This window comes from Anabrus simplex, chromosome 7 (assembly GCF_040414725.1).
Source record: "Anabrus simplex isolate iqAnaSimp1 chromosome 7, ASM4041472v1, whole genome shotgun sequence".
Lineage (NCBI taxonomy): Eukaryota > Metazoa > Arthropoda > Insecta > Orthoptera > Tettigoniidae > Anabrus > Anabrus simplex.
Genome location: NC_090271.1, coordinates 290,062,007 through 290,088,975, shown reverse-complemented (window position 1 = coordinate 290,088,975; position 26,969 = coordinate 290,062,007). Strand labels below are relative to the sequence as shown.

Sequence of the window (26,969 nt, the reverse complement as noted above, 5' to 3'; positions counted from 1 at the left end):
ACACTGCTAGTGCTGCACAGGGTAGGAGTTTTGAAGAGGTGGAAAGGATACTGACCAGTGCTCTTGGTAGATTAGATAATTATTACACACAGAATCACCTGAAACCTAATCCAGGAAAGACACAAGTCTGCGCATTTCATCTTCGCAACAGGGAGGCTCGGCGAAAGCTGAATGTTGTCCGGAAAGTAGTGACACTTGAGAATTGTGATACGCCTCGTTATTTGGGTATCAAGCCTCATGACTCTCTGAGCTTCAAGAAACATTGTAGAGAGCTGAAATGCAGGATCTGCTCAAGGAATAGTATACTGTGGAAGTTGACTCGTTCAACATGGGGAGCGAACCCTCATATTATGCAAACAACTGCTTTGGGACTGTGCTTTGCTGCAGGAGAGTACGGATCATCAGTGTGGGGAGCACCTGCCCGTACCAAGCTAGTGGATACAGCTATCAACGGGTCCATCCGTATTGCCACAGGGTGTTTAAGACATACTCTAGTGAAGAAGATCTACCCTCTCGCTAGTATTGCGCCTCCAGCTATTCGCCGTGAGGTGGCAGCTGAGAAAGAGAGAAAAAAGATTGTGTCATATCCCAGACATCCAATGTATAAAATCACAAGGTGACGACATCTCACCTAAGATCCAGGAAGAGCTTTGTGGAGAGAACAGTACGCCTCTATACCAAACTAGAAGTTCGACGTATATCACTCTGGAAGCAAATACTGCCAGAGGGGTTTACTCCTACAGAAGAACTGAGTATTGGAAGACATTTGTCCTATATCAACTGGAGGTTATTAAACCGGATGAGAACAGGTGTGTCCAAGTGCCGTAGTAATCTTGTGAAATGGGGTTATACGGAAGATAAAAGATGTGACTGTGGAGATATTCAAACTTCACAACACCTACTCATATGTCAAGAGATGAATGACTTCTGTACCTAGGAAGTTCTTATGCTTGTCACAGACCGAGAGATAAGAGTTGCAGAGTTCTGCAGAGTAAGAATATAATGTGCGTGTCTCCCAGACACGGAAAGTAAAGTAAGTACGGTGAGATTGGTCATGGCAAAACGCTGCCAGACGATCCTTTGAAATGTTATAAAGACCAGCTCAAGACGACTATGAATATCACTAATATAAATGCTAACACCTGGGCAACAACTGCACAAACAGTGTTCTTTGGCGCAAAGATACTGCAGAAGGTGTCTTGCTGATTGTGCAGGCACGTCACGGACAAGAAATTGAATGCCGTGTAAAGCGGAAACTATGTCAGATCCAACCGCATCCTCCACCCACCTTTAGATGTGACCCTGCGTGTCCGCATGTTTCATGCGAAGATTGGCTTGATCAGTCATCAGCAACATCTCCACAGAATCAACAGACTTTATAAGAAGAATTTGCTGTAGAGAGACGTATTCTCGGAAACGAGGAGCGGCCAACGACTATTCCAATATAACACAAAATCTTCTGAACATAATTTCTTTCAGGATTCACACCGGAGTTTGCAGTGCATTGTGTGGTATCGTTCACAAAGATTTCAACAACGATCACATTCACAGTCTGGCCCTGGCTTATGGAACCGTTTTATTTCAGACAGTTTATTATGAAAACTACGAATGGCGAACCTAGTGACTATATGTCTTAAGTCGAATCCTTTGCGCATCCAGTCTTTATAACCCATGGCATCAGTGGCATAAAAGTATCTCCATATGTTCTTTTTTAATTGTAGTTCCTGCAATAGTTATTTGTATCCTGGAGTGGATTGTTGAGTCATTTGGAGACGAAGTTCCTCTATGTACAATAGTTCCTTTAGCCAGTCGTGAAACTGTGAACTTTAAAACACACAACACCTTCAAGAAAGTCGCTTTAACTTTTTAATAGCGCTAAGTTTTTTTTCTTTAGATATGGCCAGATGATTTCCGGCTGTATACTACAACGTGTGTTACCTTCAGCTGAAACAATTTCAGAGTTGTCTTTAAGAAAAGTCTGTTTGGGTGCCGCATTTACGCGATCGCTAATGTGCCGTGTATAATCCTTGCCAGAAATCTGTAATGTAACGCCCAGATGCTTCATGCAGGTTACTTTTCTTAGGAGTCCGTCCCTTGCGCTGAAAATTGTTGACCTTCCACCCTTTAAACGTCATTGAGACTGTCTTTTCTTCATTCAGACGAAGCTCATTCTTTTTCGCTCATGCCATCAACAGGTCGAACGCTGCTTGCAGCTCTTTCTCTGAACTTGAAGTCAACACCATATCATCTGCATGCATATACAAAATTACTTGTTCTAGAAAAAATGTGCAGCATTGGCAGTCACAATGATAAACAACAACGGGCTCAGAGAATCACCCTGTAAGATGCCTGTGGTTTGTTCTATAAGGCCAGGTGCCGTTATTCTGTCATTTGTCACTATTTAATTTTAAGCCAGTATGTTTTTAATGAGTCGTGTTATGTAATTTTCATTCCCTATCAATTGTCCTAATTTCTCTAACAGGATCTTCCTGTTAATTGTATCGAATGATTTGAAAACATCAAAGAAAATGCCATGTAATTTTCCTCTAGGGACTGCTAGAGCTGCCTAGATATCATTTTGAAGACACTGAATTGCCTGTTTTGTTGATCTTCCCTTCCAAAATCCAAACTATGCCTCCGGGTGTTTGGCATTTTTAAATACAACTTTTTATTGATAAAAATACATGCTTACAATTTTTACAGTTGGTAGGTTTACATAGTTCATGTCTCCTGGTCTACAGTAAGTCCTTTCCACTTCCACTACCTTGGTGGTTCTTGTTAGTCTCTGAACAATCTCACATTGCTATGACAATAACTGATGACCATTGACGACCTGGTCTTGGTTAAAAACAATGAAGTGTTCTTGTGCCTAATCCTTCGGCACAGTTGGTACCGTTGGTACACATACAGAATACAACATCAATAATTACATAGACGTCATTACAAAATTAGCAAACAATGTCTTAGTAAAAATATACAGATTGAAAAATTAAAAGGTCTCTTTTCGCCTTGATAACTTGGCATTATTGAAATTTGTTAGGAAGCATTACTATGTAAGCGTTAGGATGAAAATAATTGAAATAAATGCAAATAGTAAGCATAAAAATAAATAAAAATAGCAACACACTCTTTTTAGATTTACCGAGCTGGAACAGTAGCATAAGTTTCGAAGAATTACAAAAGACATTAAAAACAAATATGTTTCTTAATTATTCATGTTGTTTTCAGTTAGAAGTCTTCCATTATTGAGTACAATAACGGACTATATCCCCTCACATATTTACCTTTTGGTGACGATAAAACTTGACCAAGACCATCTTGAATATCTGGACACAAACTATGGTGTAGAGAGTTCCAAGTTCCGTGGGTTTTTAACACTGTATTCGCGTACACTGCAATCACTAACACGAGCACAGATGTAAAATGAGCTGAAGTTGTCCCAAAGGTGGGGACAGTCCATTCCGGTGGTACTTCAAAATGTCGGGATCGTGCAGCCCGTTTGATGATGTACTGCACACGTCCACCTCCCGAGTCCCAGACTAGCATTTATCTCAGGGGTGTCGGTTCATTATTTAAGTCATCAAATATAAATATAGCGGCATAAATAGAGCACGGGAATGAACGGAGCAATTAAAATTAAAAAAATGGGGAAGGCTCGATTGTAAACTTGAATTTAAGGACTCCATGATAGGACTAGGAAGTGACTGTTAACTTTAAAAAGGGCATCATCTAACTACAATAAAAAGATTATGAGAATGGTTTCCTTTGAAATAATTGCCAGAAAGAGCAGCTTATTACGCCACCCGGCGTGCGAAACTTTGATACATTTGGCAACGATATTTAAATTTTCCACACATGTTACATAAACAAATCACTTGCTATACCGCAAGTGGTATCAATATCGTGGTGGGTTGCTTCTGAAATAAAATGACATTTTGAGGTATAATTTACGGATCGATTCCATTTGAATCGAACCGTTGTTCAAGGATACAGCTTCCTTCTCATTTAGATTCCCGTTTAACATCTTTATCAACGCTCAATTAATTAAGGCGGTCCAATCATTTATCTGCAATATTTATTATTATAATTATCACGACATCATGATTGACATCACTCGTCATTACAATGATTACAATATACGATCATTTATGTGGACTCTGAACTCTCATTATCCTTAGATCCGTAGTATCTCGACGAATAGCAGTGCAGTCTATTTATTTCGTACATGCTGTCACGGGTCCGAATTCTACGCGCTACGTAACTCAGTATTTCTCTGTGACACTGCCCATACATTTTACACCCATTTCAATATCCTAAGTGTCTCTCGTACGGAATTTATTTCCCTTTCTATCTCAATATTCCTTGATTCATTTATTTCTCACAGAATTATCAACTGACTTATTTATTCACTTCAGACATCGTACGACCTTTTATTATCTGACTGCAGATTCTTTAACATTTTCTATCTCATTTTGATCTACGCCTTAGTTCATTCTCCACAAATAATCGTAACATCTTGAAATTATATTTACCAAAATTTGACAATCATGGTTTCGTAATATTAGTCCTACCAGTTCCGGCTAATGAATTGCAAATTTAAGACACGGCATTTATTCGTAAAGAAAAATATTGGACCGTAATTTAAACCACACGTTCATTAACATGTACGGATTATTAGCACCGATCTACTTTTCAATATTATTAATTTATCAAGTTAAATTACCACACACTTTAATTCCGAATTAAAAACGACATCCCGTCATTAAATGATTCCTGATAAACTCAACACCTGATCACTTGAATTTATTATTACGCATTGATCACTAAAAATTTCCAATATCTCATGATTTATTATTATATCCAAATAAAATTTAAAAAAATTCTTCTAAAAAGTAGATTTATTTTTATTTATTATTATTATTATTAATTAAAAATATTAATTTCGCCTGTTACACGGTAGTCCACTCTTAAATATGTTTAACGCATAACCCCTTTTACCATTTCGATTTATTCTGGCACTAATCAACTCCAGATACGATTTACTTGGAATATTATTATTATAATCGCTTCTCACAAATTTGAACAACTTCACTTTGAAAATATGAACATACTAATCACAACAAAACACAACTGGTATGGCGAAGCTGGATTTTCCTTCAGTGTCATTACATAGCTCGTTAAAATGACAAAACAGGAAAACACATATCGGGTCTTATTTAACTATCATAACCAAAATCAAATATAAAGAAAATTATTGACTACAAATAAATATGAATGCATGCATGACTTAACGTACTACCCTATATATACAAACTTTACATCTCCAACAAACTGAATACATAAAAGACCCGATTATTTACATTGTTATATTTACTACTGTCCGTGCTACAAATTTAGGATGGGGTCGTTAAGCGACTCATCTTGTTACAGAATGTAATCAAGTATAATCAAATTATTTCCATTTTTCCCAATCACGCTAACATTTCCCAAATATTATTTACAGTTTAGTACTCATCTTAGTTATCGGTATTCCATTACAGCTTTGCAGATGAGAGGCTCCTTTCGGCCCCTCTCTGCATTTTACTCCTCCATTCTTGATGGCGTAGTTCCACAAAAGATTTCCTGGCACATTACCATTTTACACTAATACCTTAATTATCACAAGAACTTCACCATTGCCAACGTTAACACTGAATACTTTAACTTTTATACAACAAATTAATATCCTAGACCCAAAACAATTTAATATTTACACTATTTTAATCTTCGTCCAATTACCGCACAATGGACCTGAACACGTACGACGAGGTGTCAACTTTTACGCCCGTCGCGATTTATGTCGTCCGACGCGATACGCCCGTTTCATACGGCACTCTTGAAGTGTTCATGATAGCGGTTCGATATTGCAAAGTACAGGCTACTATTCCCTTAAAGTACTGTTCGTCACACAGTCTGTTATGTACGTACTTATTGTGGTACAATTTATATTACTCTCTTGCAGTGCAATTAATTTACTTCACTGATATTTATAACTAATAAACACTGTCCTACGTTAACTATTTCCAGTTCATGTTGCTTGAACGCGATCACATTTTACAAACACTGGCGGACGCTCGCGCCATTAAATGTTGAGTTACTGTATGCCCGTAAAATTCGAAGTTAGCTGCGACCGACAGTTCAGCTCCCGAGATTCATTTCAAGTGTGTCGGCGAGGATCCCTTGTCCCGTATATATGGATGAAGCTTTCTCCCGCGGATTCATTGACGTCATACCTCTGAGGGAGGGGGTGGATTTTTAATATCGGTACTTGCACTCCGAATTGGACGTTAATATTTACATCAAATTAATCCACTCCGCTAGCATATCTGCTGGATTAAATATGAACTCCTGGTGATCACAGATTTAGGAGATACGGGTGGATTTAGCTCCTCACATTTCGCGCCTTCGGAAGCGTCCCTTACAACGTGGTCTTCGTCCAGCCAATGAGATTCAAGCTGTCTGGTTTCCAAGAAATCCAGCCTCCAATTTATTTAATTTGCCAATAATTATTGATTATTTTTCCATGCGTGACATCTAATAAATTCATTACATCCATCCGTGTACTCACAATAATTTATTACTAATTACTTTTGAAGTTACGAGAATATCTCATCCATCATTCCTTAAGATGGTATCCCTGAGTCTTCCATCAAATGTTTACGATTGGCCGGCAAGCGGTCACGTGAGTTAAACCTCCACCTGCCCGAACCTAGGCTAGCGAACGTACTGGCAGCCGCTGTAGCTTTCCATGACGTCACGGAATTTCCGTCCTGCCAAAAATATCCCAGTACCGGGCGAGTTGGCCGTGCGCGTAGAGGCGCGCGGCTGTGAGCTTGCATCCGGGAGATAGTAGGTTCGAATCCCACTATCGGCAGCCCTGAAGGTGGTTTTCCGTGGTTTCCCATTTTCACACCAGGCAAATGCTGGGGCTGTACCTTAATTAAGGCCACGGCCGCTTCCTTCCAACTCCTAGCCCTTTCCCATCCCATCGTCGCTATAAGACCTATCTGTGTCGGTGCGACGTAAAGCCCCTAGCAAAAAAAAAAATATCCCAGTGCATTACACACGTAGCGAGTTTCCTTTGTATCACCTACCCCCTTTCTCTTTCTGACCAAGACTTATTTGTGGACTCTGTATTTCCTTGTTCGCCAACTAATGAGATCCCCTGCTGTGAAGTAGCTAGATTTTGTTGTGTCGAGCTAATCCGTCAGGCTCCAGTCTGTCGTCCTTCCTCGCTGATTATTTCGACACAGATGAAATATTTTCAACTACACTTCTGTATTTCAATAAATGTACCATATATTATTTTATCGATCAAATCATGAATGACTTTGGGCCTAAGTCACTCGGGTTCAGTACGTCACATATTGCCAAGCTTGCGTAACACGGGCACAATCATACAGACGGTGGAGAAGAGTGTCTTCTCCTCAGCAGCACACGCGACATAGTGAATTTTTTCTGCCATACGAAATTATACAGTTTACGATTTATCGGCACAATATTATGAACAACTATATACCACTTTGCTTGAAGTTCAAGAGGAAGAACCCAATGCTTAATATTCCTCCAGATGCGATTCCAGTTGCATAACAGAATAGACTGCTGAATCCTGGGAGCTACATATTGGCTACGCTGCAGAAACATACACGGTAGATTATTTTCGAGGTCACGTTATTGTTCATAAAAGTTTGTGGTAGATAGCTCACTTCATATTACAAATATCGTGCATGAGGGGCGAATTTATCCACATCATGAAAAGGGGGAGGGTTAGGCATCTGCTGTAAACTGCACCATTGTTGGTGAAAATTTTGAGAATACGGATTACCTTCACCAATAAGGAATTTTATGTGTCGATTGAGGAATAAGGCTGTCACATGATTCTGGATATTCTTAAGTCCTAATCCACCAGTAGATCTTGACAGAGTTAAAGTATCACGATTCCCCCCTAGGATTGAACCTTGCCATATGAACCATCCTACAGCAGACATTATCTTAATACCGGATGCCCGAGGCAGAGGTAGGATTAGACCCATGTATCCCAGCTTACTGATTATGTATATATTGATATACTGAATTCTTTGCATTAATGATAGATTCCTGTATATTTCTCGCTGTAACAGTCCGCGTATCACATTCACTGTTTTGCCCCTGTTATGCTGGATCATTTGGTGAATACTGTTAAAACAACGAAGTCCTGAGATTTTTACCTCTTTCTGAACCGTTGTCCAGTTTAAGAAATGTTTATCACGTATATGGCTTGCTCCTATTTTTTAACAAACACGATTTATTAACGTTTAGCTGTGCACCAGATACAGATATATTGTAGTAGTCACTGATAGTTTTTTGAAGAACTTGTGCGTTTGTTCTTCGGTCCGCAATGATGGTGACATGGCTAGGTGACATCATCAGCAAACGCAAGGATTTCCATCATATCTCTGTCGCGTAAACATGCTAAATTACTCAGTAATGGTTCAAGAGATAGCACAAATAATAACATCGATAACGAACATCCTTCTTGTACTCCTATTTTAGTGTTAATTGCCTTAGTAAAAAAACCATTAATTTGGACTTTCGTAGATCCTCCCCGAAGAACATGTTGTAGGATATTAATAAAGCGGTTGTCTAGTCCCATTGCACGTAGGACAGCAATTAAGTATGGTATGGTTCACTCTGTTAAACGCGTGATTGAAATCTAAAGATATTAGTTGTTTACACTGCCTTCTTATCCCACAATAACTGATAATGTCTCTTAATACACATACTGAGTGTATAATGCTACTTCCGGGAGCTCCACACGATTGGTGTGCCCCTAAAGCGTCGGACATAAGGAAGGTCATTCGCTGTTTAAGACATCGGGTGAATAACTTGTAATCGAAATTCAGCAGAGTAATTGGTCTGTAACCATCTATACTTTTAGGATTAGGCTTTCTTGTACCAGTACAATCAATCCCTCTTTTAGGCGACTTATATTTGGTCTTGAATATAACATATCATTTAAGGCCAAAATGTCAGGTGGAATTCTCGTCCAAGGCCATCTAATCCAGGGGATTTGTTAGTCAGACTGCCCTGTATGGCTTCATAAATGTCTTCCTCCCGCAATTCTTCAATAAGTCTTGTTGCACATGTGTCAGTCTTCCTCGAACAGAATCAAAAAAGGCGCTGTTGCTGTCAAGAAGAACATCATTCGTTTGTTCATACAATTGTGTAAAGAAATGCCCAATTGTGTTCTTAATGATATTTACATCCCCGGAAGTCTCCCCACTTGACGATGCCAGTTGCGAAATATATTTTTGTTTGCCTCGTTTACTCTCACGAATGAGATGGTACAATGTTGACATTTCATCAGTATTATTTCGATGATCTCGTGCTTGTATTTTAAGTCCTTCATTCATTTGAGGAGAAGTGCTCTTGTTTTTTTATATGGAGATATGCTGATGGGTTCCTGTGATGTTCCCTATACAGCTGACGTAAACACTTGTAAAAATTTCTGATTTTTGATTGATCTGTCGAGTATACTGAGCACTAAACCGTTTCATGAATTTGATTACATTGGGCTTTGCATAAGATAACCCCCACTCAAGTGTCGTTGTATAATGTGAAGTATGTTTCCTCCATAGTTAACACTGCACAGAAAACTGTTCCTTCAGTTCTTCACTGTTGAGAATATTCGTATTGAGTTTCCATATACCCCTTCCCCGAGCGACTCCCAGCTCTGATTGCTTTATTTTAAATATATATTCTGCATGGCCAGAAAATTCGACGGGGCATACATCAGCATTCCCAACATGCTCTTGCAGACTTTGACTGACATATATTCGGTCTAATCTCGATGCTCCTGTAGCGCAAAAATATGTATAGCCTGGGTATAGCCTGTAATTTCCAGGTGTCTATCAGTTTGAGCCCTTTCACCAGAGTTGATAAGGCTATACAGTTCTGAAAACTCCCGTTCTGATCTCTGGCATTGATAACTGCATTAAAATCCCCGCCAATAACCATGCGATCTCTATGATTTCTAATTTGATGTATGATATCACTGGTATAGAAGTCATTTCGTTCAGCTCTCGTCTGAGAACCAGAAGGTGCATAAATATTTACAATTAGAAGTCCTTTTATATTGAAACTGATACCACGGGAACTGGGAAGAAATACGGGAGCTGTATGGGGAATTGTCTCTTATATATATATAGCTGTACCTCATCTGGTCTAGTTGATATTTACTATTCTTTTATACCCAAAGATATGAATTAAATCATCTGTAGCAACCTCCTGTAAAAATGCTATACCAACATCTTGGTCACGAATTCATTTCTTAAGAAGCTGCTGCTTGCTGGCTATCCGGATACAGTTAATGTTTAACGTCATTATAGTGCACGTCATTAGCATTGGGAATGTAACATTCATCTTGATACCAAACCGAACTGTCGAGCCTTTGGATCTGACAGACATTGCCACACTACGGTCTCTCACCTATCCTCCCTCCTTGTCGTCGAGGATCCTATGGGCTGATATAAGGCTGTACTGACTTATGGACGCCATCTTTGGTGGACTGGGTACTTTTTAGCTTTTTAACGTTTTTCTCTGGTGGAACAATCTGACTTGAGGAAATTTCGCTAATGTCGTTAAGCAGGGTATGAGGCGAGGGTTCAAGGTCATCTGACCACAGCTATGACCTGTCAAATTTTCGGTGGTGTTACTATCATCATTATCTAGTTCCATATCTTCCTTCGGAGGACTTCTAGTGTTGGGGTAACTAGAAATAAGTAGCTTGTCTGCCAACAAACTGGTTACGTCAAAGTCTGTATTTGCGAGGGCAGAATTAATAAGTTCTTTTCCTTTCGAAAGTTCAGTGACATTTTTGTTATGGAGGGGTGAGTGTTCTTCAACTTGAATGTGATCCGTAGATTGTTCCGGTCCTACATTTCCGACATGAGCTGGTTGTGGATCTATTTCTGGTCCGTTCACATCGACTGAGTTGCCTTGGCCATGTATTACAAGATTATTCAAATCAAATCAAATCAAATCAAATCAAATCAAATCAAATCAAATCAAATCAAAATCTCTTTATTTGCAGATGAGGTGTCTACCTCGGTGGCAAATGGTACACTAAAATACATTATTGTCAAGCACTAAATATTAAATTAACAAGAGAATAAAATTCTCCTATAATACAATATTATATATTTTACGCTAACAATTTTTTCTATTAAACACACAGCTCATCCTTAATAAATTTACATTGTTTACAAAATTCTACTTATAATATCTCCTGTACTACTTACAAATATAGTCAATTGATATACAGTATGTGGAATTACTTCAAATGTTACTGTACAACTGGTATAAGATTAAAATTTACATTGCATTTATTTACTTTTTCTTTTCTTTACCCATTCTGGAACCTAAGTAGCATAACGACCTGCTGCGTCTTAACCAGAGCCCCTTTTACCACCACTTTTCAGAGTTCCTGAAGGGCCTTCACAGCTACCATAGCAGTCCCAGGGCCCTCGAAGTCCCCACTGTACTTCACCCCTACAGGCAGTCCCCTACTTTGGCTGTCCAAACTCCTTAGACCAGGGGATGGAATTAATTTATGCACACATATTTTTTATTTACAATAACCTGCACTGGTCGAATGCCCTCAAACATTTCATTTATTTTCTCTGTTGCTGTTTATTCTCTTTTTGAATATCTGTACAGATTTTATATTTGTGGTCAGTCCTGCCGATATAATTATTTTCCAACTGAAGCCTCTCACGGATATCTCCCCATGCTTCTTCTCTTGTATAGGCTCTATATAATCCTATAAGTCTAGTTTTCTCCCTTCTCTTACTTAAAGTTTCCCACCCAAGTTCCTTTAACATTTCTGATACACTACTCTTTCTCCTGAAATCCCCTGTTACAAATCTTGCTGCTTTCCTCTGCACACTATCTATTTCTTTTATTAGGTATTCTTGGTGACGATCCCAAACACTGTTTGCATATTCCAATAATGGACGAACCATACTTAAGTAACTTTTCTCTTTTAATTCTTTGTTGCATCTTTTAAGTAGCCTCATTATGACATGTAATGATCTGTATGCTTTCCCAACAATGTCATCCACATTACCCTTCCAGTGCAAATTACTTTCAAATCTTACACCTAAGTATTTGCACTTGCCATCTTTTGAGATAACTACCCCATCCAAAGTATATTCAAATTCAGTTTTAAAACTCCTGTTTGTAAATGTTGTAACAGTTGATTTGCCTCCATTAACCTACATGTTATTCTCTTCATCCCATTGCTGGATACTCTCAAGGTCCCTTTGTAATTCTGAACAATCCTCAATGGTATTTATTTCCTTATAAAAAATTATGTCATCTGCATACAATCTTATTTTTGGTGTTATATTGTTCCCTAAATCATTTACGTATATTAAGAAAAGTAACAGACCGATTACACTACCCTGTGCAATTCCCTTCCAAACTTTCTCTTCCTGCGATACGTTAATTCCTACTTTGACTTTCTGAACCCTTGAATTTAGAAATGTTTTTACCCAACGTTTAACCCTTACGTCCTATTCCCTCCAATATCTTTAATAATATTCCATGTTCCACTCTATCAAAGGCTTTGGAAAGATCTATGGCTATGCAATCTAACTGGCCTCCTGAATCCAATTGATCTGATATATCCTGCTGAAATCCCACCAGTTGTGCCTCACAAGAAAATTTCTTTCTAAATCCACACTGGCTCCTCATGAACCAATTTTTATCATCACATATCCCTCTGATGTACTTTGATATTAAACTCTCCAGTATTTTACAAACTATACTGGTCAGGCTGATTGGTCTGTAGTTCTCTGGTTTCCTTTTATCACCCTTTCCTTTATAAATTGGTATTATTATAGATTCCTTCGATTCCTTTGATATTACACTATTATTTATGACATAGTCAAAGAGAAATTTTAAATAAGGCACTATGTACCACCCCATTGTCTTTATCACCTCCCCAGTAATTTGATCACTTCCTGCTGCTTTTCCTTGCTGAAGCAGTTGGATTTCTCTGAAAATATCTTCATTTGTGAATGAGAAGCTTCTTGTTTCCCTCTGTATCTTCTGTTTCTGTTTCCAACTCCTGACAATCATCTACTGAATCTCTGAATTCCCTACTAAAGAGGTTTGCTTTCTCAGTATCTGTTAAATAGTGTTCACCCACTTCTCCCACCATTGTAGGAATTTGGATTCCTTTTCCTTTTTGATTCCTGATATATGAATACAGCCTTTTCCATTTCCCTTTGTGGTCATTACGCTCTTGAAGAATGCCATTCATATAATTCTCTTTTGCTTCCTTTTTCACGCTATTCAGTTCCCTCATCAGCTGTTTTCTACTTTCTCTACTCTCCCTACCCTCTTTGATTTTCCTGTTTACTATTCTACATTTTCCTTTTAATTTTCTTATTTCCCTTGTATAATAAACAGGGTCTGAGTTCATTTTATCCTTCTTAACAGGTACAAATCTCTTCTCTCCTGCCCAAATGGTTCCTTTAAATTTAGCCCAAAGTGTATCCACATTACTCCCTTCACTTATCCAACAACTGAATTGTGATTTAAGGTAAGTCCCAAATTCATCAACTTTAGTTTTTCTGTACAATTTCTTGTCTTGTGTGACCCTCTTATTAAGCCTTTTTGGTACCAGCCCTACATCCATTATTACGGCCTTATGGTCACCTATTCCTTCAATTACCTCAGTTTTATCAACAATTTCCCATGGTTTAACCAAGAATACATCTAGTAAGTTATTGAGACGATTCGGTTCTTGTACTACTTGTGTAAATCCTCCCTCCCAAATTAACTTATTTGCCAGCTTCTGTTCATGGGCTTCACTTGCAGCTCCACTCCATTCAACCTCAGGCAAGTTTAGATCTCCCCCAATTATTACCACATCATTATTATTGTTTTTATGAGTATAATCTATTATTTTCTCAAATATTTCCATATCTCTTTCCTCTCTTCCAGGCCTGTATGTTCCTATAATTCCCACCTCCTTCATATTATCGCAAATTAATTTTATCCCTAATATTTCATCCCTTTCATCGGTAAACCGTTCATGTGAACAATAAGTTTCCTTCACCAGAATAAACACCCCCCCTCTCCCTTTTTATCTCCTCGGTCTCTACGATAGACTGTGTACCCTCTGCTTGCGTTGTGATAACCTGAGCTTCGTGTAGTGTATCTTGTTTATGAGCCCGGCTGGTCTGTTCTTGTTGCGACTTAAGACCGATAACTTGTTGTGATTCCAGCTTGTCGCTCCTGCCTGTGTTTACAACTGTTCGCTCGCAAGAGACGGGGCAGTGGAGTTCCCTTCAACTACTTGACTCATAAGCCTAGGTCCTGTTTCACCTGTCGAAGTTGTTCCTCACCTTACCGGGCAGTCTTGTCGGAGATGGTCACTACCACTACAATAATAGCATGTTTTTGGTTGTCCTTCATAAAGTACCTGAGCTCTATAACCGTCGATTGTCACTATTGTCGGGATATCACTTTGTAATTCGATACGCATAGCTCTAATTCCACGAAATACATTAAATGTGCATGTAGAAGACCATTTTTCATTACGTATTTCCGTAACTTTCCCATATTTACTGAAATAAATTGCCACGCGTTCATTAGCCATTTCAATAGGAAGTACTAGTTTCGTGTCCACATCAGCACATGTTATAATTACTTCCGAAAGTGAACCATTGAATTTCTTTACCTGAGATTTTCCTGCTGTTGAAGTCAGAATGCTCTCCATCAGAAGTTTGCTGGTTAATTTTACGTACACTGCTGTTTCCATATTGTCCAATTGTATTGCTTCCACTTGATCAATATTTAATTTTAAAACTGTTTTAATCCACTCATGAATTTCTGCCGTTCCGGGTTTGTTTAGTTTATCAGGAAATGCACATTTTACTGTAGTTTTCCTAATATTTAAGCTTGCCATTTTCTTGCACTTTGTACTAATACCACTCACTCCATCTCACAGCACACAACAGAACAGCGCGTTCGATGTTTACGTTTGCACGTCTCTCAGCGAACTGTGGTCGACTGCTCTAATCAGACGTTTACACAGGAATGCAATCACTGACAAAAACTGGACCACAGAACTCCAAGAACAAAGAAGTGTAATCACAGCACTGGCAACGTATAGGTTCCACCACATGAACTGCTCAACAACCAAATTTCATCAGCCTGCTGTAGACTGTGCCTGCAGTCGCAATAAACCATGTGTGAGATAAGAACAAGTTATTATCTGAGTGAAGCAAACTCCGAACTGTTTATACATAATGTTCTTTTGAACAGAAAATAGAAATTTCAATGCAATATTTTCCAAATTAAAATTATAATTTATCTTGCAGCATCTATGATATTAACATGTGTATTGATGGGCAAAGTACAAGGAAAAAGTAAATGGGCTGAATTATAGTTACCTGAGAAATACTTTACTTAATTAAAAATTACTTTTTCAACAAGCACACAAGTCTTAAGATAATCACATACATTTTTCGCATGGGGTTGCAATAAGTTTTCAAGGAAAAGATATTTCTTCATTTTGTGTTATTTTTTTTTTTAGCATACTAACATTAACACTCTGCAAACGAGACTGAACATGATACCTTGGAACTGTCAAAATGACCTTTTCCCATATTTTTTATTTTTGTTAATGACTTTTAGTACCTATTTCAAATAATTTGCCATTTACTTTACAAATAAAATAATTGGTCTTAAAATCCTAATTGCTAAGCCTCAACTTCCTTTGGGTAAAGTATATTTTTGCATTCACTGAAAAGCAAGTGTTTGACTGTTTGTTTTATGTCACACTGACACAGATAAGTCTTATGGCGACGATGGGATAGGGAAGGCCTAGGAGTGGGAAGGAAGCAGCTGTGGCCTTAAGTAAGATACAGTCCCAGCATTTGCCTGGTGTAAAAATGTGAAAGCACGGAAAACCATTATCTCCCGGATTCAAGCTCGCAGCTGCTCGCCCCAAACCGCACGGCCAACTCGCCCAGTTCTCTTGAAGGTATGTCTGTGTTTAATTTTAAGAACATCGTTGGGATAAGTATGATGTATTTGGAAGTCTGGAGATGTAAGAATGTACCTCATCTAGAACTCATGAAGCTTTTGGTACTGTTGTAGTAGAACTGAAAAAGTGATCTTTATCATTTCAGCTTCTCTTGCAAAGTATACCGGTATCAATTACAAAAATGTAATAATTATAACTTTATTTCTAGAAGTAAATTACAAGTAAAAATTTACTGAGAATGTTATCGTTACAAGTAATTCACATTTACTCAGTTACTTTCCAACTCTGAACCTGTGTTTGACTTATTTTATTGACAATATTCCGAACTGGCTATTAATTAATGTAATAAATATTTTAAGCCGATATATTAGAAATAGGGGCTGCCTGGCCGAGGCGGTAAAGGCGTGCTCGGCTCGCCTGGAAGGACGTGGGTTCGAATCCCCGGCAGGAAGTCGTAAAATTTAGAGACTTCCACTTCCGGAGGTGCATATGGCCCTGAGGTTCACTCAGCCTACACCAAAAATGAGTAGCAGGTTAATTTCTGGGGGCAAAGGCGGCCGGGCGTAGAGCTAACCACTCTACCCCATCACGTGCCGAGGTTAACAATGGTGGAAGCCTTTACCTTCCACTCCTCCAAGGGCCTTCAGGGCCTGTACGGAGGTGACTTTGCTATATATTAGAAATCAAAATGATATATGCTGCATACTTATTTACTTTTTTTTTTACAAGATGCTTTACATCGCACTGACACAGGTTTTATGGCGACGATGGGACAGGAAAGGGCTAGGAGTGGGAAAGAACCGAAGATGCCTTAATTAAGATACAGCCCCAGCATTTGCCTCGTGTGAAAATGAGAAACCACGGAAAACCATATTGAGGCTCCTGACACAACTGACAACCCACAATCTCCCGAATACTGGCCGCATTTAAGCGACTGCAGCTATCGAGTTCGGTAATTATGTACTATATTAACTTTTTTAAAACATAAAATAGGTATGCTAGCATTAAATTTCAATTTCACATTTGGTTCTTAAATGGACTGAGACTAGGAATCTCGAACAGGTCACATGCTGGAATGCAAAACAAGCCAATAATAACTCTATTTTGGACTCCTTCCGAAAATATATCCCGACTACGGGCTTGTTACATCTGTGGTCCTTTCTGAAGAAATAACCCCTGATACGCCTTCACCCTTGATTAAGTCCTACTAATTACTTTGAGGACTTACGAGACGCCAAGGTACTGTGCCGGAATTTTCTCCCGCAGGGGTTCTTTTCCCTGCCAGTAAATCTGCCGATACAAGGCTGCCGTATATGAGCATCTTCGAATACAATCGTACCGAGTCGGGATAGAACCTGCCAATTTGATCTCTGAAGGCCAGCGGTCTACCTCGCCCGAGTTACTCATCCCGGCACTCGGGAATTTGCCAATAAGTGTGCGGGCTATGCGGGTCTTCCTGATTTTACGTTTAAATTCTGCACTCGCTACTTAGTAACTACATAGAATTTCTCATCCAGAAACTGACCTCTGTGTTATAACGAGATCTCATTCCTTATAATGACCGACCTTTCAATGTCGTCCAGTTTTCACATTAGGCTATGGTATGTAATTTCCGAAGTGATTACCTTCAGGATAACTCTTTGGTTCTTTGTTTATCCATAATAATGTACAATATATTATTTAGTATCTTTCAGACACCTTATCAACGAATACCAGTCAGCGATATATGTGACTGGTAAAAAAAAAAAAAAAAAGTCCAGATTGACTAAAGATTAACTCGGTAAAACAATTTTGCAGAGAATACACGACCTGAGCTACGGAGAAAACTTTGGAGGAAGTATACACTGTAATGACAATTGTTCGAAAATGCTTAGGAGCTCCGTCCAAGTGATTTACAATAGTGAAATCATACGCCCAGGTAAACTGAGGCCATACATGCACATGACCTTCAACCAAGTACCAGTGCCCCCCTAAACTGTTCTTCAAATCACGCAACGCAACACGCTAAGCAGATTGTTTAAATAAACATAATTTGTTTGATCTTTAGTGCAAGAATGTAATTTCGCAAAAGTACTATTGAGAAAAAATAAATTCTCAGCGTCCAAACTTAGAATCCTTCTCTCTTTCGCGTAATTTACGTCAACTTCCTTTTTATCCCGGATGAGTCATAGTTGCGCTTCCGCTGTTTCAAAACTGTTCTAGAATTACATCTTTTATAATTTACTATCCTAGTATATACAATTTATTTTTAAAATTAATAAAATAATTATAGTTAGTCATTGATAACTCATTTTTGATTTTGTTTCGCGCAGTTTATGATTCATGAAATAGGCGTATGAACACTTGTGTGTAGTCGCTCAAATTTTCCTTTCCGTCGCGTTATTCAGCAGTGAAACATGTCCTATGAATCTGAAAGAAGGTAATGGCTGGAATATGTGTATTTTTTAATTTCTAAGACTGTCTTGATTGTGCTGTTATAGATTGTATATTGTTTATATTAAGTAAAATACGTTTTAGTATTGAACGTGTTGCGAGAATAACCTCAAATATTGTATTGTCAAGGTTTCTGATGGTGCCGAATGAACTGCCAACATGGCGTTCGTGCTACTCTGACAATGAAAGTTTAAATATAGTATTGTATGGGAAACTCTGATTTTCCATGCTTTTCCGTGACGAACGTACTGTCTCCAATTTGTGAGAATTCGTGGTTGGGTACCCGGACAGCTTTTGAGTGGCTGTAAGGATTTAACCAGTGTGGTCGATAGCACGTTTTCTTTGCATTCGGACATGATGCTGGGCGTTTTCTAGATGAATATTGTATTTTTGTGCATGGGTAATGTAATTGCAGCAGTTCTGTGGCACCAGATTTTGTGAACTGTCATAGCGCTAATCACGTGTGTTATCCATTGCTTAGTGTTTCGGTTGGCTGAGAGTGCAATGATGCTGTAGTATGACTTTGCTACACTGCTCGTTTCGTGCTTTGACATTTTCAAACATTTGTGTATTAGTTTACTGATCTTAGCAGGATACCATTGAAATACTACTTCACATTTATTTGCGATAGAGTAGGTGTTGATATTTATTAGTTTGTCTCCTAGACAATGTGTTAATGTGGGTGAGCAGGTGGATGTGACAGTACCAATATTCTTCAGTATAAATCCAGTAACTTTTGTATTTGCTGTTATTGAGAAATGAGAAGGAGCTGCTTGATAAAAAAAAGTATTGTACAAAAGTGATTTTTGTTGTTTCTTGGTCAAAATAGTTTTATTTTGCATGTAGGTTATCGTGATAACTAGGGTCAAGCCATTGTAGTTTATTGTACAGGAGTGCTTGCTTAAATTTTTGAGATCTTAAATTTTTGGTGGCAAATTTGCAAGCCTCTGTGATATAACTAGTCTTCATGATTTAATATTTGTTCCTTTGTCATATGGATTCTGCTCATATGTTAATTATTTCAAAATTGTTCTTGTCAATGGGTTGATCTGCTCTTATATTCATTTGGATCCCATGGCCTTATCAGATTGGCCAAGTTGTGCATTTTCAGCTAATGTACTTCTGACACCTTTCATGATTATTAGTGAATTCCTTTTCATTCATTGATTCAATTGTCTCTAATAATACTTTTTCCTAAAGCAGCCAGTTCTGACTTACATCGTGTTTGCAATGTTGTCTTTTACCTTACAAGACAAGCATAAAAGATTGGTAGTTTTGTTGCTGGGAGACAAGCTACTATATTTATATTAAAGCTTTGAATTCTCAGCACTGGTGGTATACATATAGGGAGTGAATAGTGCTGATCCTTTTTGATCCTTCTGTAATAAGTTGGCCACGCATTACTTGGATCAGATCCGGGTGCTGTCGGTTGGTAGTGAAGAACTGAAAACCTACATCAGTAGATCTGTTATCACTTTCCTGGGCAAAATTTAGGCACCCTGATCTCTCTTAAAGCTTGTCCTTCAAAGAGCATTGTGAGGGAGTGGAAATATTTTTCAGATTTGTAAATACTTGAGAGAAATGCTTGGCAAATACTTCTGTTTTAATTTGCTAGTAATGTATCACTTGGGAGAGATTTTTCTATATTCTATGGAAGGTTAACCTTGGTCTAATTCTTTTAAATACACCTCCTAGTATTGCCCTACATTGGGTTACACTTCCTGAATCAAAGTTATATTGATTTACTAGTTATAATTTCTTTTTATGGACCATTTGAATTCTACCTTTCAGTCATACCTTTGAATTCTATTGCATAATACAATGATTAGGTGAGTTCACTGTTAACATATGTTGGACTTCTTCCACTTTTATTATAAAACTATTATGGTCTTATGGTCATACTTTTAATGGTTCAAATTATCATGTGCTGATTTTGTTTACTGATTTTTACCAGAGATGATTGGTCTGGCGGTGGTGAATCCAAAAATGGTCCAAGTGAAAAGGAACCAGCCCGTGAGGGGCCACCTGGGATGGAACCAGATGGCATCATCGAATCCAACTGGGAAGAGGTAAATTTTGCTCTTATTTTTATAGCTTCAGATTGTTTGGTATATGTTTTAAACAATGAAGTCTGAATTTGAAATGTATTATATTTTGTGGTTTAATCAATTTTTATATTAGGTTTATTGCAACTAGTAGCCGTTTTTATAAATTTTTATGTACGTAGAAAACTCTGGAATAGTATTGTTTGGTATATGGTATAATGTTTTATTTGGAAGTTCTGTTCAGAGTTTGTATGTATCAGTGGTTAACTTTCAATAAGGTTTGTAAGAAATGTGCAATAGTTTTCATTGTTATGGCAAATTTTCCATATACCATGGACCAAACTATGTGGATCTGGTATATTTGAAGGATAAATCGACCCCTCCAACTAAGAACATCATATCTGCATAGCATAACTTATGCAGTTACGAAGTTCTTAATTGGAGGTAGGCCTATACAAGTATGTTCTTAGTTGGAGGGGTTGAAATATTAAGAGTATTGTACCTGAATCAAATACTAGTCTGTTTTGAATACTGGTGACCAAACTACCTATCCTTTTAAGATAATTTATTTTACATAAAATCCAGGGCTGTCTTTTTTTTTCACAGCAAACATGTCTGACAAGGAGATAAGTTATGTATTTTTAGGTTTGTTTAGCATGTGGTTGATTGCACAGTGTCTGGGATATTTTCATTTCATTGTATTAGCTTCTTGTCATTTTATTATGCATATTGGGTTATTAAAAAGTGCCTCTGTGTGTGTCTGTTAGGTCATCAGCTCAGAGGCTGGTTGGATCCTCAAATAGCACCACCAAAGGCTATGCAGTTATAGGAATACCACAAAAACCAATGGCAGCACCAAAATGAAGCGTACTAGGCAGTTTGCCATGGCTTTCTTCGCTGGGCCAGACTGCTATTGTAACTCGACTAACTGTATGAGCAACACCTTTCATAACACTGACAACGCACTGCGAATGTCATTACTCATCACCACAATATCTCAGCAGTTTCCATATTGTCACAGCCATGGATGAGACAGGGATTTTGGTGGAAGGTACACATTGCTCTGGCCTGTGCCAAGAGATGAATGCAAAAATATGGTATCCATCAAGAAATGACAGCAGGCGGCTAAAAAAGTACCTATGGCAATAAATTTGTGTTGCAGCGTAAGATTAATGGTCTGCCTACAGTGGTCTGCTCTATGTAATAGGCTTCGTTTGCATGTTTATTCCTACAGGTCATTGGAGCATAAATGGTTGGGCACATGCTGTTGGACTGGCAAATTTGAAAGCCTCTGTGATATATTTGTTCCTTGTCATATGGATTCTGCTCATACGGTGGGCAGACTTGGGAGGAGAAAATCATAAAAATGATGTGCAACGATACCTTAAGTTACAGAAAGGAGAGATCCTTCATTTACGCTTGCCAGGGACCTAGCAGCCTGCCGCTGGAAGTCTTAATTATATAGAAGTATTAAAACAGAGATGGTGTAAATGAGCTGAATGTGATGTGTGTGCTGTTTTCCTCTTGACTGGCCAAGGTTCATGCTGTGTTCCTATTCGCTGGCCAAGTTTCGTCTCCGTTAAGGCTTGCATAAGTATTGTACGCGCACTTTGTAGTGATATTTTTTTGTACTGGTTGAGTAAGGAGGGAGCACTCCCGGTTCCGGTAATACTGCCAACTGAATGGAAATGATATCTGAATTGAATCGATAATATGATCGATCGATATGAATTTTCTAAACCTTTATTATCTTTAGCCAACTGTGTCACACACACAATATATAATACTATATAACATTTCTCAATGCAAAACTTGTTCCTAGCATGAATTGTATAGTTTGGCTTTGCTGTGTAAACAACAGTAAGAGTACGTAAAGTGTACGCCAGATGTCGCACAGCGATCATAAGCGATTCTTAGTTTGTGTTTCAAAGGTTGCCAATACGAATCTCGATAACAGAGGTCGACCGGTTTAGCACTAGGGTGTCCATCTATCACTAAAAAGTGCGCGTACAATACTGGGGTGCCATATTGGCAGAAGATGCCCACCAAAGTTGCCAATACTTCGTTACTAGCCGGACCTAACCTATGGAGACTAATGGTTTTGTCATTGGCCAGGCCTAATTAATCCAGACCAATGATGTCGCTCTCTGGACCTAACCATTCCAGCCCATTGGTCTTTCCACTAACAATGTAGACGTTGGCAACCCTGCCCAATATTGACATTATCCAGGCCGCGCCATGTTGTATCTCTAACCTAACCTAACTTTCGCCTGCTGGGTACAGTAGTTTTACCCTCCTTTCTAGTTTACTGTGCTTGCTGTTCTGTATAAACAGACATGTTGTTGTACTTGTTTCTTAGGTCTTTTTTTTAAAATGCTTGTTGGAAACTTTGAGAGGATTTATTAAGCTGGTTTGAGTAGCTCGGATGGTAGAGTGTTGGTCTTCTGAGTCCAACTTGACAGGTTTGATCCTGGTTCAGTCTGGTGGCGTCTGATGGTGCTCAAATAAGGGCCGGTTGCATAAAAATCGCTAACTGTAGTTCAGTTTTGATCGAAGATCGGAATCTGAGATCACTGAACCAAGTTCAATTTTGATCTAAGGTCGACGAAACAGAGTTGATAACATCGCTAAACAAGAGACATGACGAATATAAGAACAAGTGTGAGGACTCCTCAACAAGCGCGCCTCGCCAGAGATTACAATTAAAATACCACGGCGGTGTACAATGGAAAAAATCATACATGGGCATAAGAGCTACGGCCTTCATCACATGTTGCGGAAAGCACAGGTTACAGATAAATAGCACATAACTCCCAGTATACTAAGACAAACGCCTGTGAACTGTCTGAAGGTAATACTCTACTTACCAACTCAATTTGTCGGTTACTGGACTTTCGAAAGGTTACGTAAAGATTTTGCGGCAAATTAAGGAAAATGTGAGGCACTGCTCCTGGACGTATCTTCTGTCTCACATCAGAGATATCCCCTTTTTCACCATTCACTATAAAATTATCTGAGTTTACTATCAAATCATCAGGGATATGAACATGACAAATTCTGCAATTACGCGTTAACTCGGTCTTCTTCCGTGGAATAGCTCTGGCCCATTTTTCAAATTGATTTCTATCCTTCCGTGGTGAAAAATATCGCATATCATCAACTATTCTACCATAGCCTGACTTACAGCCAGGCGCAAAAGAGTACGGCATGCTGAACTATTAAATTAATCAAGCCACATAAGATACATGCTTGAAGTTCACAACACGAAGTGACCAGAGTTTAGAAACTGAATGCAAAGAAAATTCAAATTATTCACTTAACTATCTCGCACAGTAACGTCTCCCGCACTTTTCTACACCCGTCTTACCGGAACTACCGGAGCACGTGTTGGATATAGTCGCTTGCAGTGCTTGCAGTGGCGGGACCACAAACTACTATGCTATAATGGCCGAGTCCTCACACTTGATCTTATATTCGTCATGCAAGAGAGATAATTGCGATTGTATCGAATCGAGTTGTATCGAACATGCGATTTAGATAGAAACGATCGACATTTCTCGACGCCATTCGACATTCATTTGTCTGCGATATGTAAACAAAGCCGCAAAATGGAGAAGAAAGATGAGTAACAAGAAGACGCATACTGCAAATTTTAAGAAAGAGGAAAAAGATAAGTCCTTCTTACTTCACCCTCCTCAGCAGGCATCTTGATGAATTTAGGTTTTAGAGCTGCAGTCTCTCTAGTGACTTTGTGTATAGTCCTACTTGCAGTTCCTTTATTTGCATTGAATACATCTCCAATTACTATTTGGAAGCTTCCAGTTGCGTAAAATCTTAGTGTGAGAAGGATCATGAACATTGAATTCAGTGCATGATTTCGTTTACTTTGTGTCCTTAATTGTAGATGTAATCTTTGTTCTAGTTCTTCAACTACACGTTTTCCTAATCAAAACCGTATTTTAAATTGTCGATCATTTAGTTCTGTCAAGGGATTCCTTCTATGTTAAAACACGCGAGGAGCTCTTTGGAGTTCAAACTCTCCATTCTCAGATGAAACGTCGGAGTAATCTGAAATCTGAAAATAGCGTAACCTATAGGCCCTAAGCATAAAACAGTGGAGAACAAACAACTTGTTAATAGTAGGATTATTGTTCAAATAATTACAATTAGCATTACTTGCCATTTTACTTTAATCAACAGTAGGCCTATTTATTATTTTCTTTGTTATTATGTTATAGACACCTAAACAGATTTATTTCTCACAAAAATAATTATATTCCTTCTGCTGAACTTGGTTCAACCAGGTTAATCTGAGAAAATTCACCCGTCAGATTTGATCTTCCATCAAGAAGACATGATCTTGGATTAATGTTTATACAACCAAAATTCTAAGTTCAGCTTGACTGGAGATCAGTTTCAGGTGGTTGAACTTAGATTAACTTTTATGCAACCGGCCCTAAGTGTGCCTCATGTCTGCAGATCGACTGGCATGTAACAGAACTCCTGCAAGATAAAATAGCGGCGCCTCAGCTTCTCTGCAAATCATAAAAGTAGTGATGTAAAACCAAAAATTTTATTATTATTATTATTATTAGAGAATTTATGGAAAATATTGAAATGTCTGTGGGACAATGCATGCTTCATGAATGTACCAGTAACTAAGAACAAAGGTTATGAAGCTATTAGCCTTTGGGATTCAAATGGTCCTTGATATGCATGAGGGTTTGTCTCTTGCCTTGGATCTGGCAACTCAAGACGGCTGGTGGCCTTCATTGCTAGTAGTTAATTGATTGAACTGAGAAAGTATGTTGAAGGACATCATGTCCCTACTGCATGTAAACTGGCTTAGAATGTCTAACCAACCTTTGTAGTAATCTCACATTTAGTATTCTTTTAAGGTGGTCAAATATTCTTTCTATAAACCTCCTCCCCCTCAGTGATGCTACAGGCCTTGGCCTACCAACTGACTGCTGATCAGCATGACAAATCCTCTTGGTTGCTATTTTTGGATTTGTAAACTGGGGAACTATCTTACAGTCAAACAGCTCTTCGATCGTTCTCATGAAGGCTGAGTGTACCTCGAACCACCTTTCACATTGACGTAAAAATCCCTTACCTAATTGGGATTTGAGCCTGTGGTTTCGGGAGAGGCAGGCACGCTATCCCTAGACCGTGTGGCCGACAGCTTCTCCCTATGATGGGAAATATTTCATTTCTAGTCTACATGTGAAATTTTTGACAAAGCAAATTTATGGTTTGTGATTATTAAATTTGTGTAGGGTATGTGATATTTTAAGCCATTTCTTTTCAGTTTTGAATAATTTTAATTTGTAACTGTTAGGTACTTCAGTCTGTCAAAATTAATTTATGAATAAGTACATTTAGATACTATCCAAAAAACCTAGAACAGTAGAACCTCGATTATATGTTTCCGGAAACTACGCTTTCCCGTATTATTCGTTCAAATCACCTGGTCCTGTGAGCATCCTAATTAAATCACGTAAAAATCCTGCATTATCTGTTCCTCGAAGAAACGAGTTCCTGAATCAACCGTCCAGAAATTTCAGTCCCATCAACACTAAATCCTCGATCAAGCGTTTTTCAAGAAACTGTATCTCACTAAAGGACGGCTACGGCATACTTACAGTTCATGTTTACGTCCCGTCATTGCGGTAATTTGAGGAAGTAGCCTACTGTACTGGAAAACGATCTGCGATGAACTTGCATAAGGGACCATCTTAGCATCGCATTCGGATGCTATTGTTTAGAGAATCCTTGGAAATCATAAAGCAGAGTGTGTCCACAACAATTATAAGGAGACAGAGCGCATTTCGGCAGCTCTACTTGAAGATGGAAAGAGTTTCTTCAATTATTCGTACTTGCAAAACGTCTACATTATGTCCAGGTTTAGATGTTTATTTTTTTACTTTTTTCGAGTGTATCGCCGAACATGTTTTCGGCAGTTCCCTCAGGGCACTGTATAGTCACTGGACTTTCAGGCAGGAATCAAAACTGCTCCTTCTTAAGGAACACAAATTTAGTAATTCAGTATTATGGTATATGATTGTTATCAAGACCAGATGTTGCACCTTACATACATAAAGCCATGGAAGGTTTCGGGATTGCCTATTGCTGTTTTGGTCCTAATATAAGACTGGGCATTTCACGTTTTTGTGTTAAAATGTTATAAAAACTGCAGTCGTTTATTGCGCACGTTACTTTAAAAAGCTTTGTATCATTTTGCATTCGTACAAACTTTCCAGCTGAGCTCAGGTTGCGGATAACCGTAATTTCGGAAGTGTTAATGATATTTTTTCTCTTTCCAATTTGATTATGATTAGTGACGGGCCGAATTGAATATAATGCATTCGAGAACTTGAGAATAGATACTTGCATTCAAAACCATATTC

The 26,969-nt window shown here is 38.4% G+C and overlaps 1 protein-coding gene across 1 annotated transcript in view; it reads left to right on the top strand.

The window, feature by feature from the left end:
• The first annotated feature begins 18,350 nt into the window (after positions 1–18,350).
• The window catches only part of eIF4A (eukaryotic translation initiation factor 4A), a 131,312-nt gene continuing 122,693 nt past the window's right edge, over positions 18,351–26,969 (top strand). The window contains exons 1-2 of the mRNA XM_067151728.2: positions 18,351–18,500; positions 20,469–20,583. Of these exons, the coding sequence (XP_067007829.1) occupies positions 18,478–18,500; positions 20,469–20,583 (138 nt within the window). The 5' untranslated portion in view covers positions 18,351–18,477. The remainder of the gene's footprint in view (positions 18,501–20,468; positions 20,584–26,969) is intronic.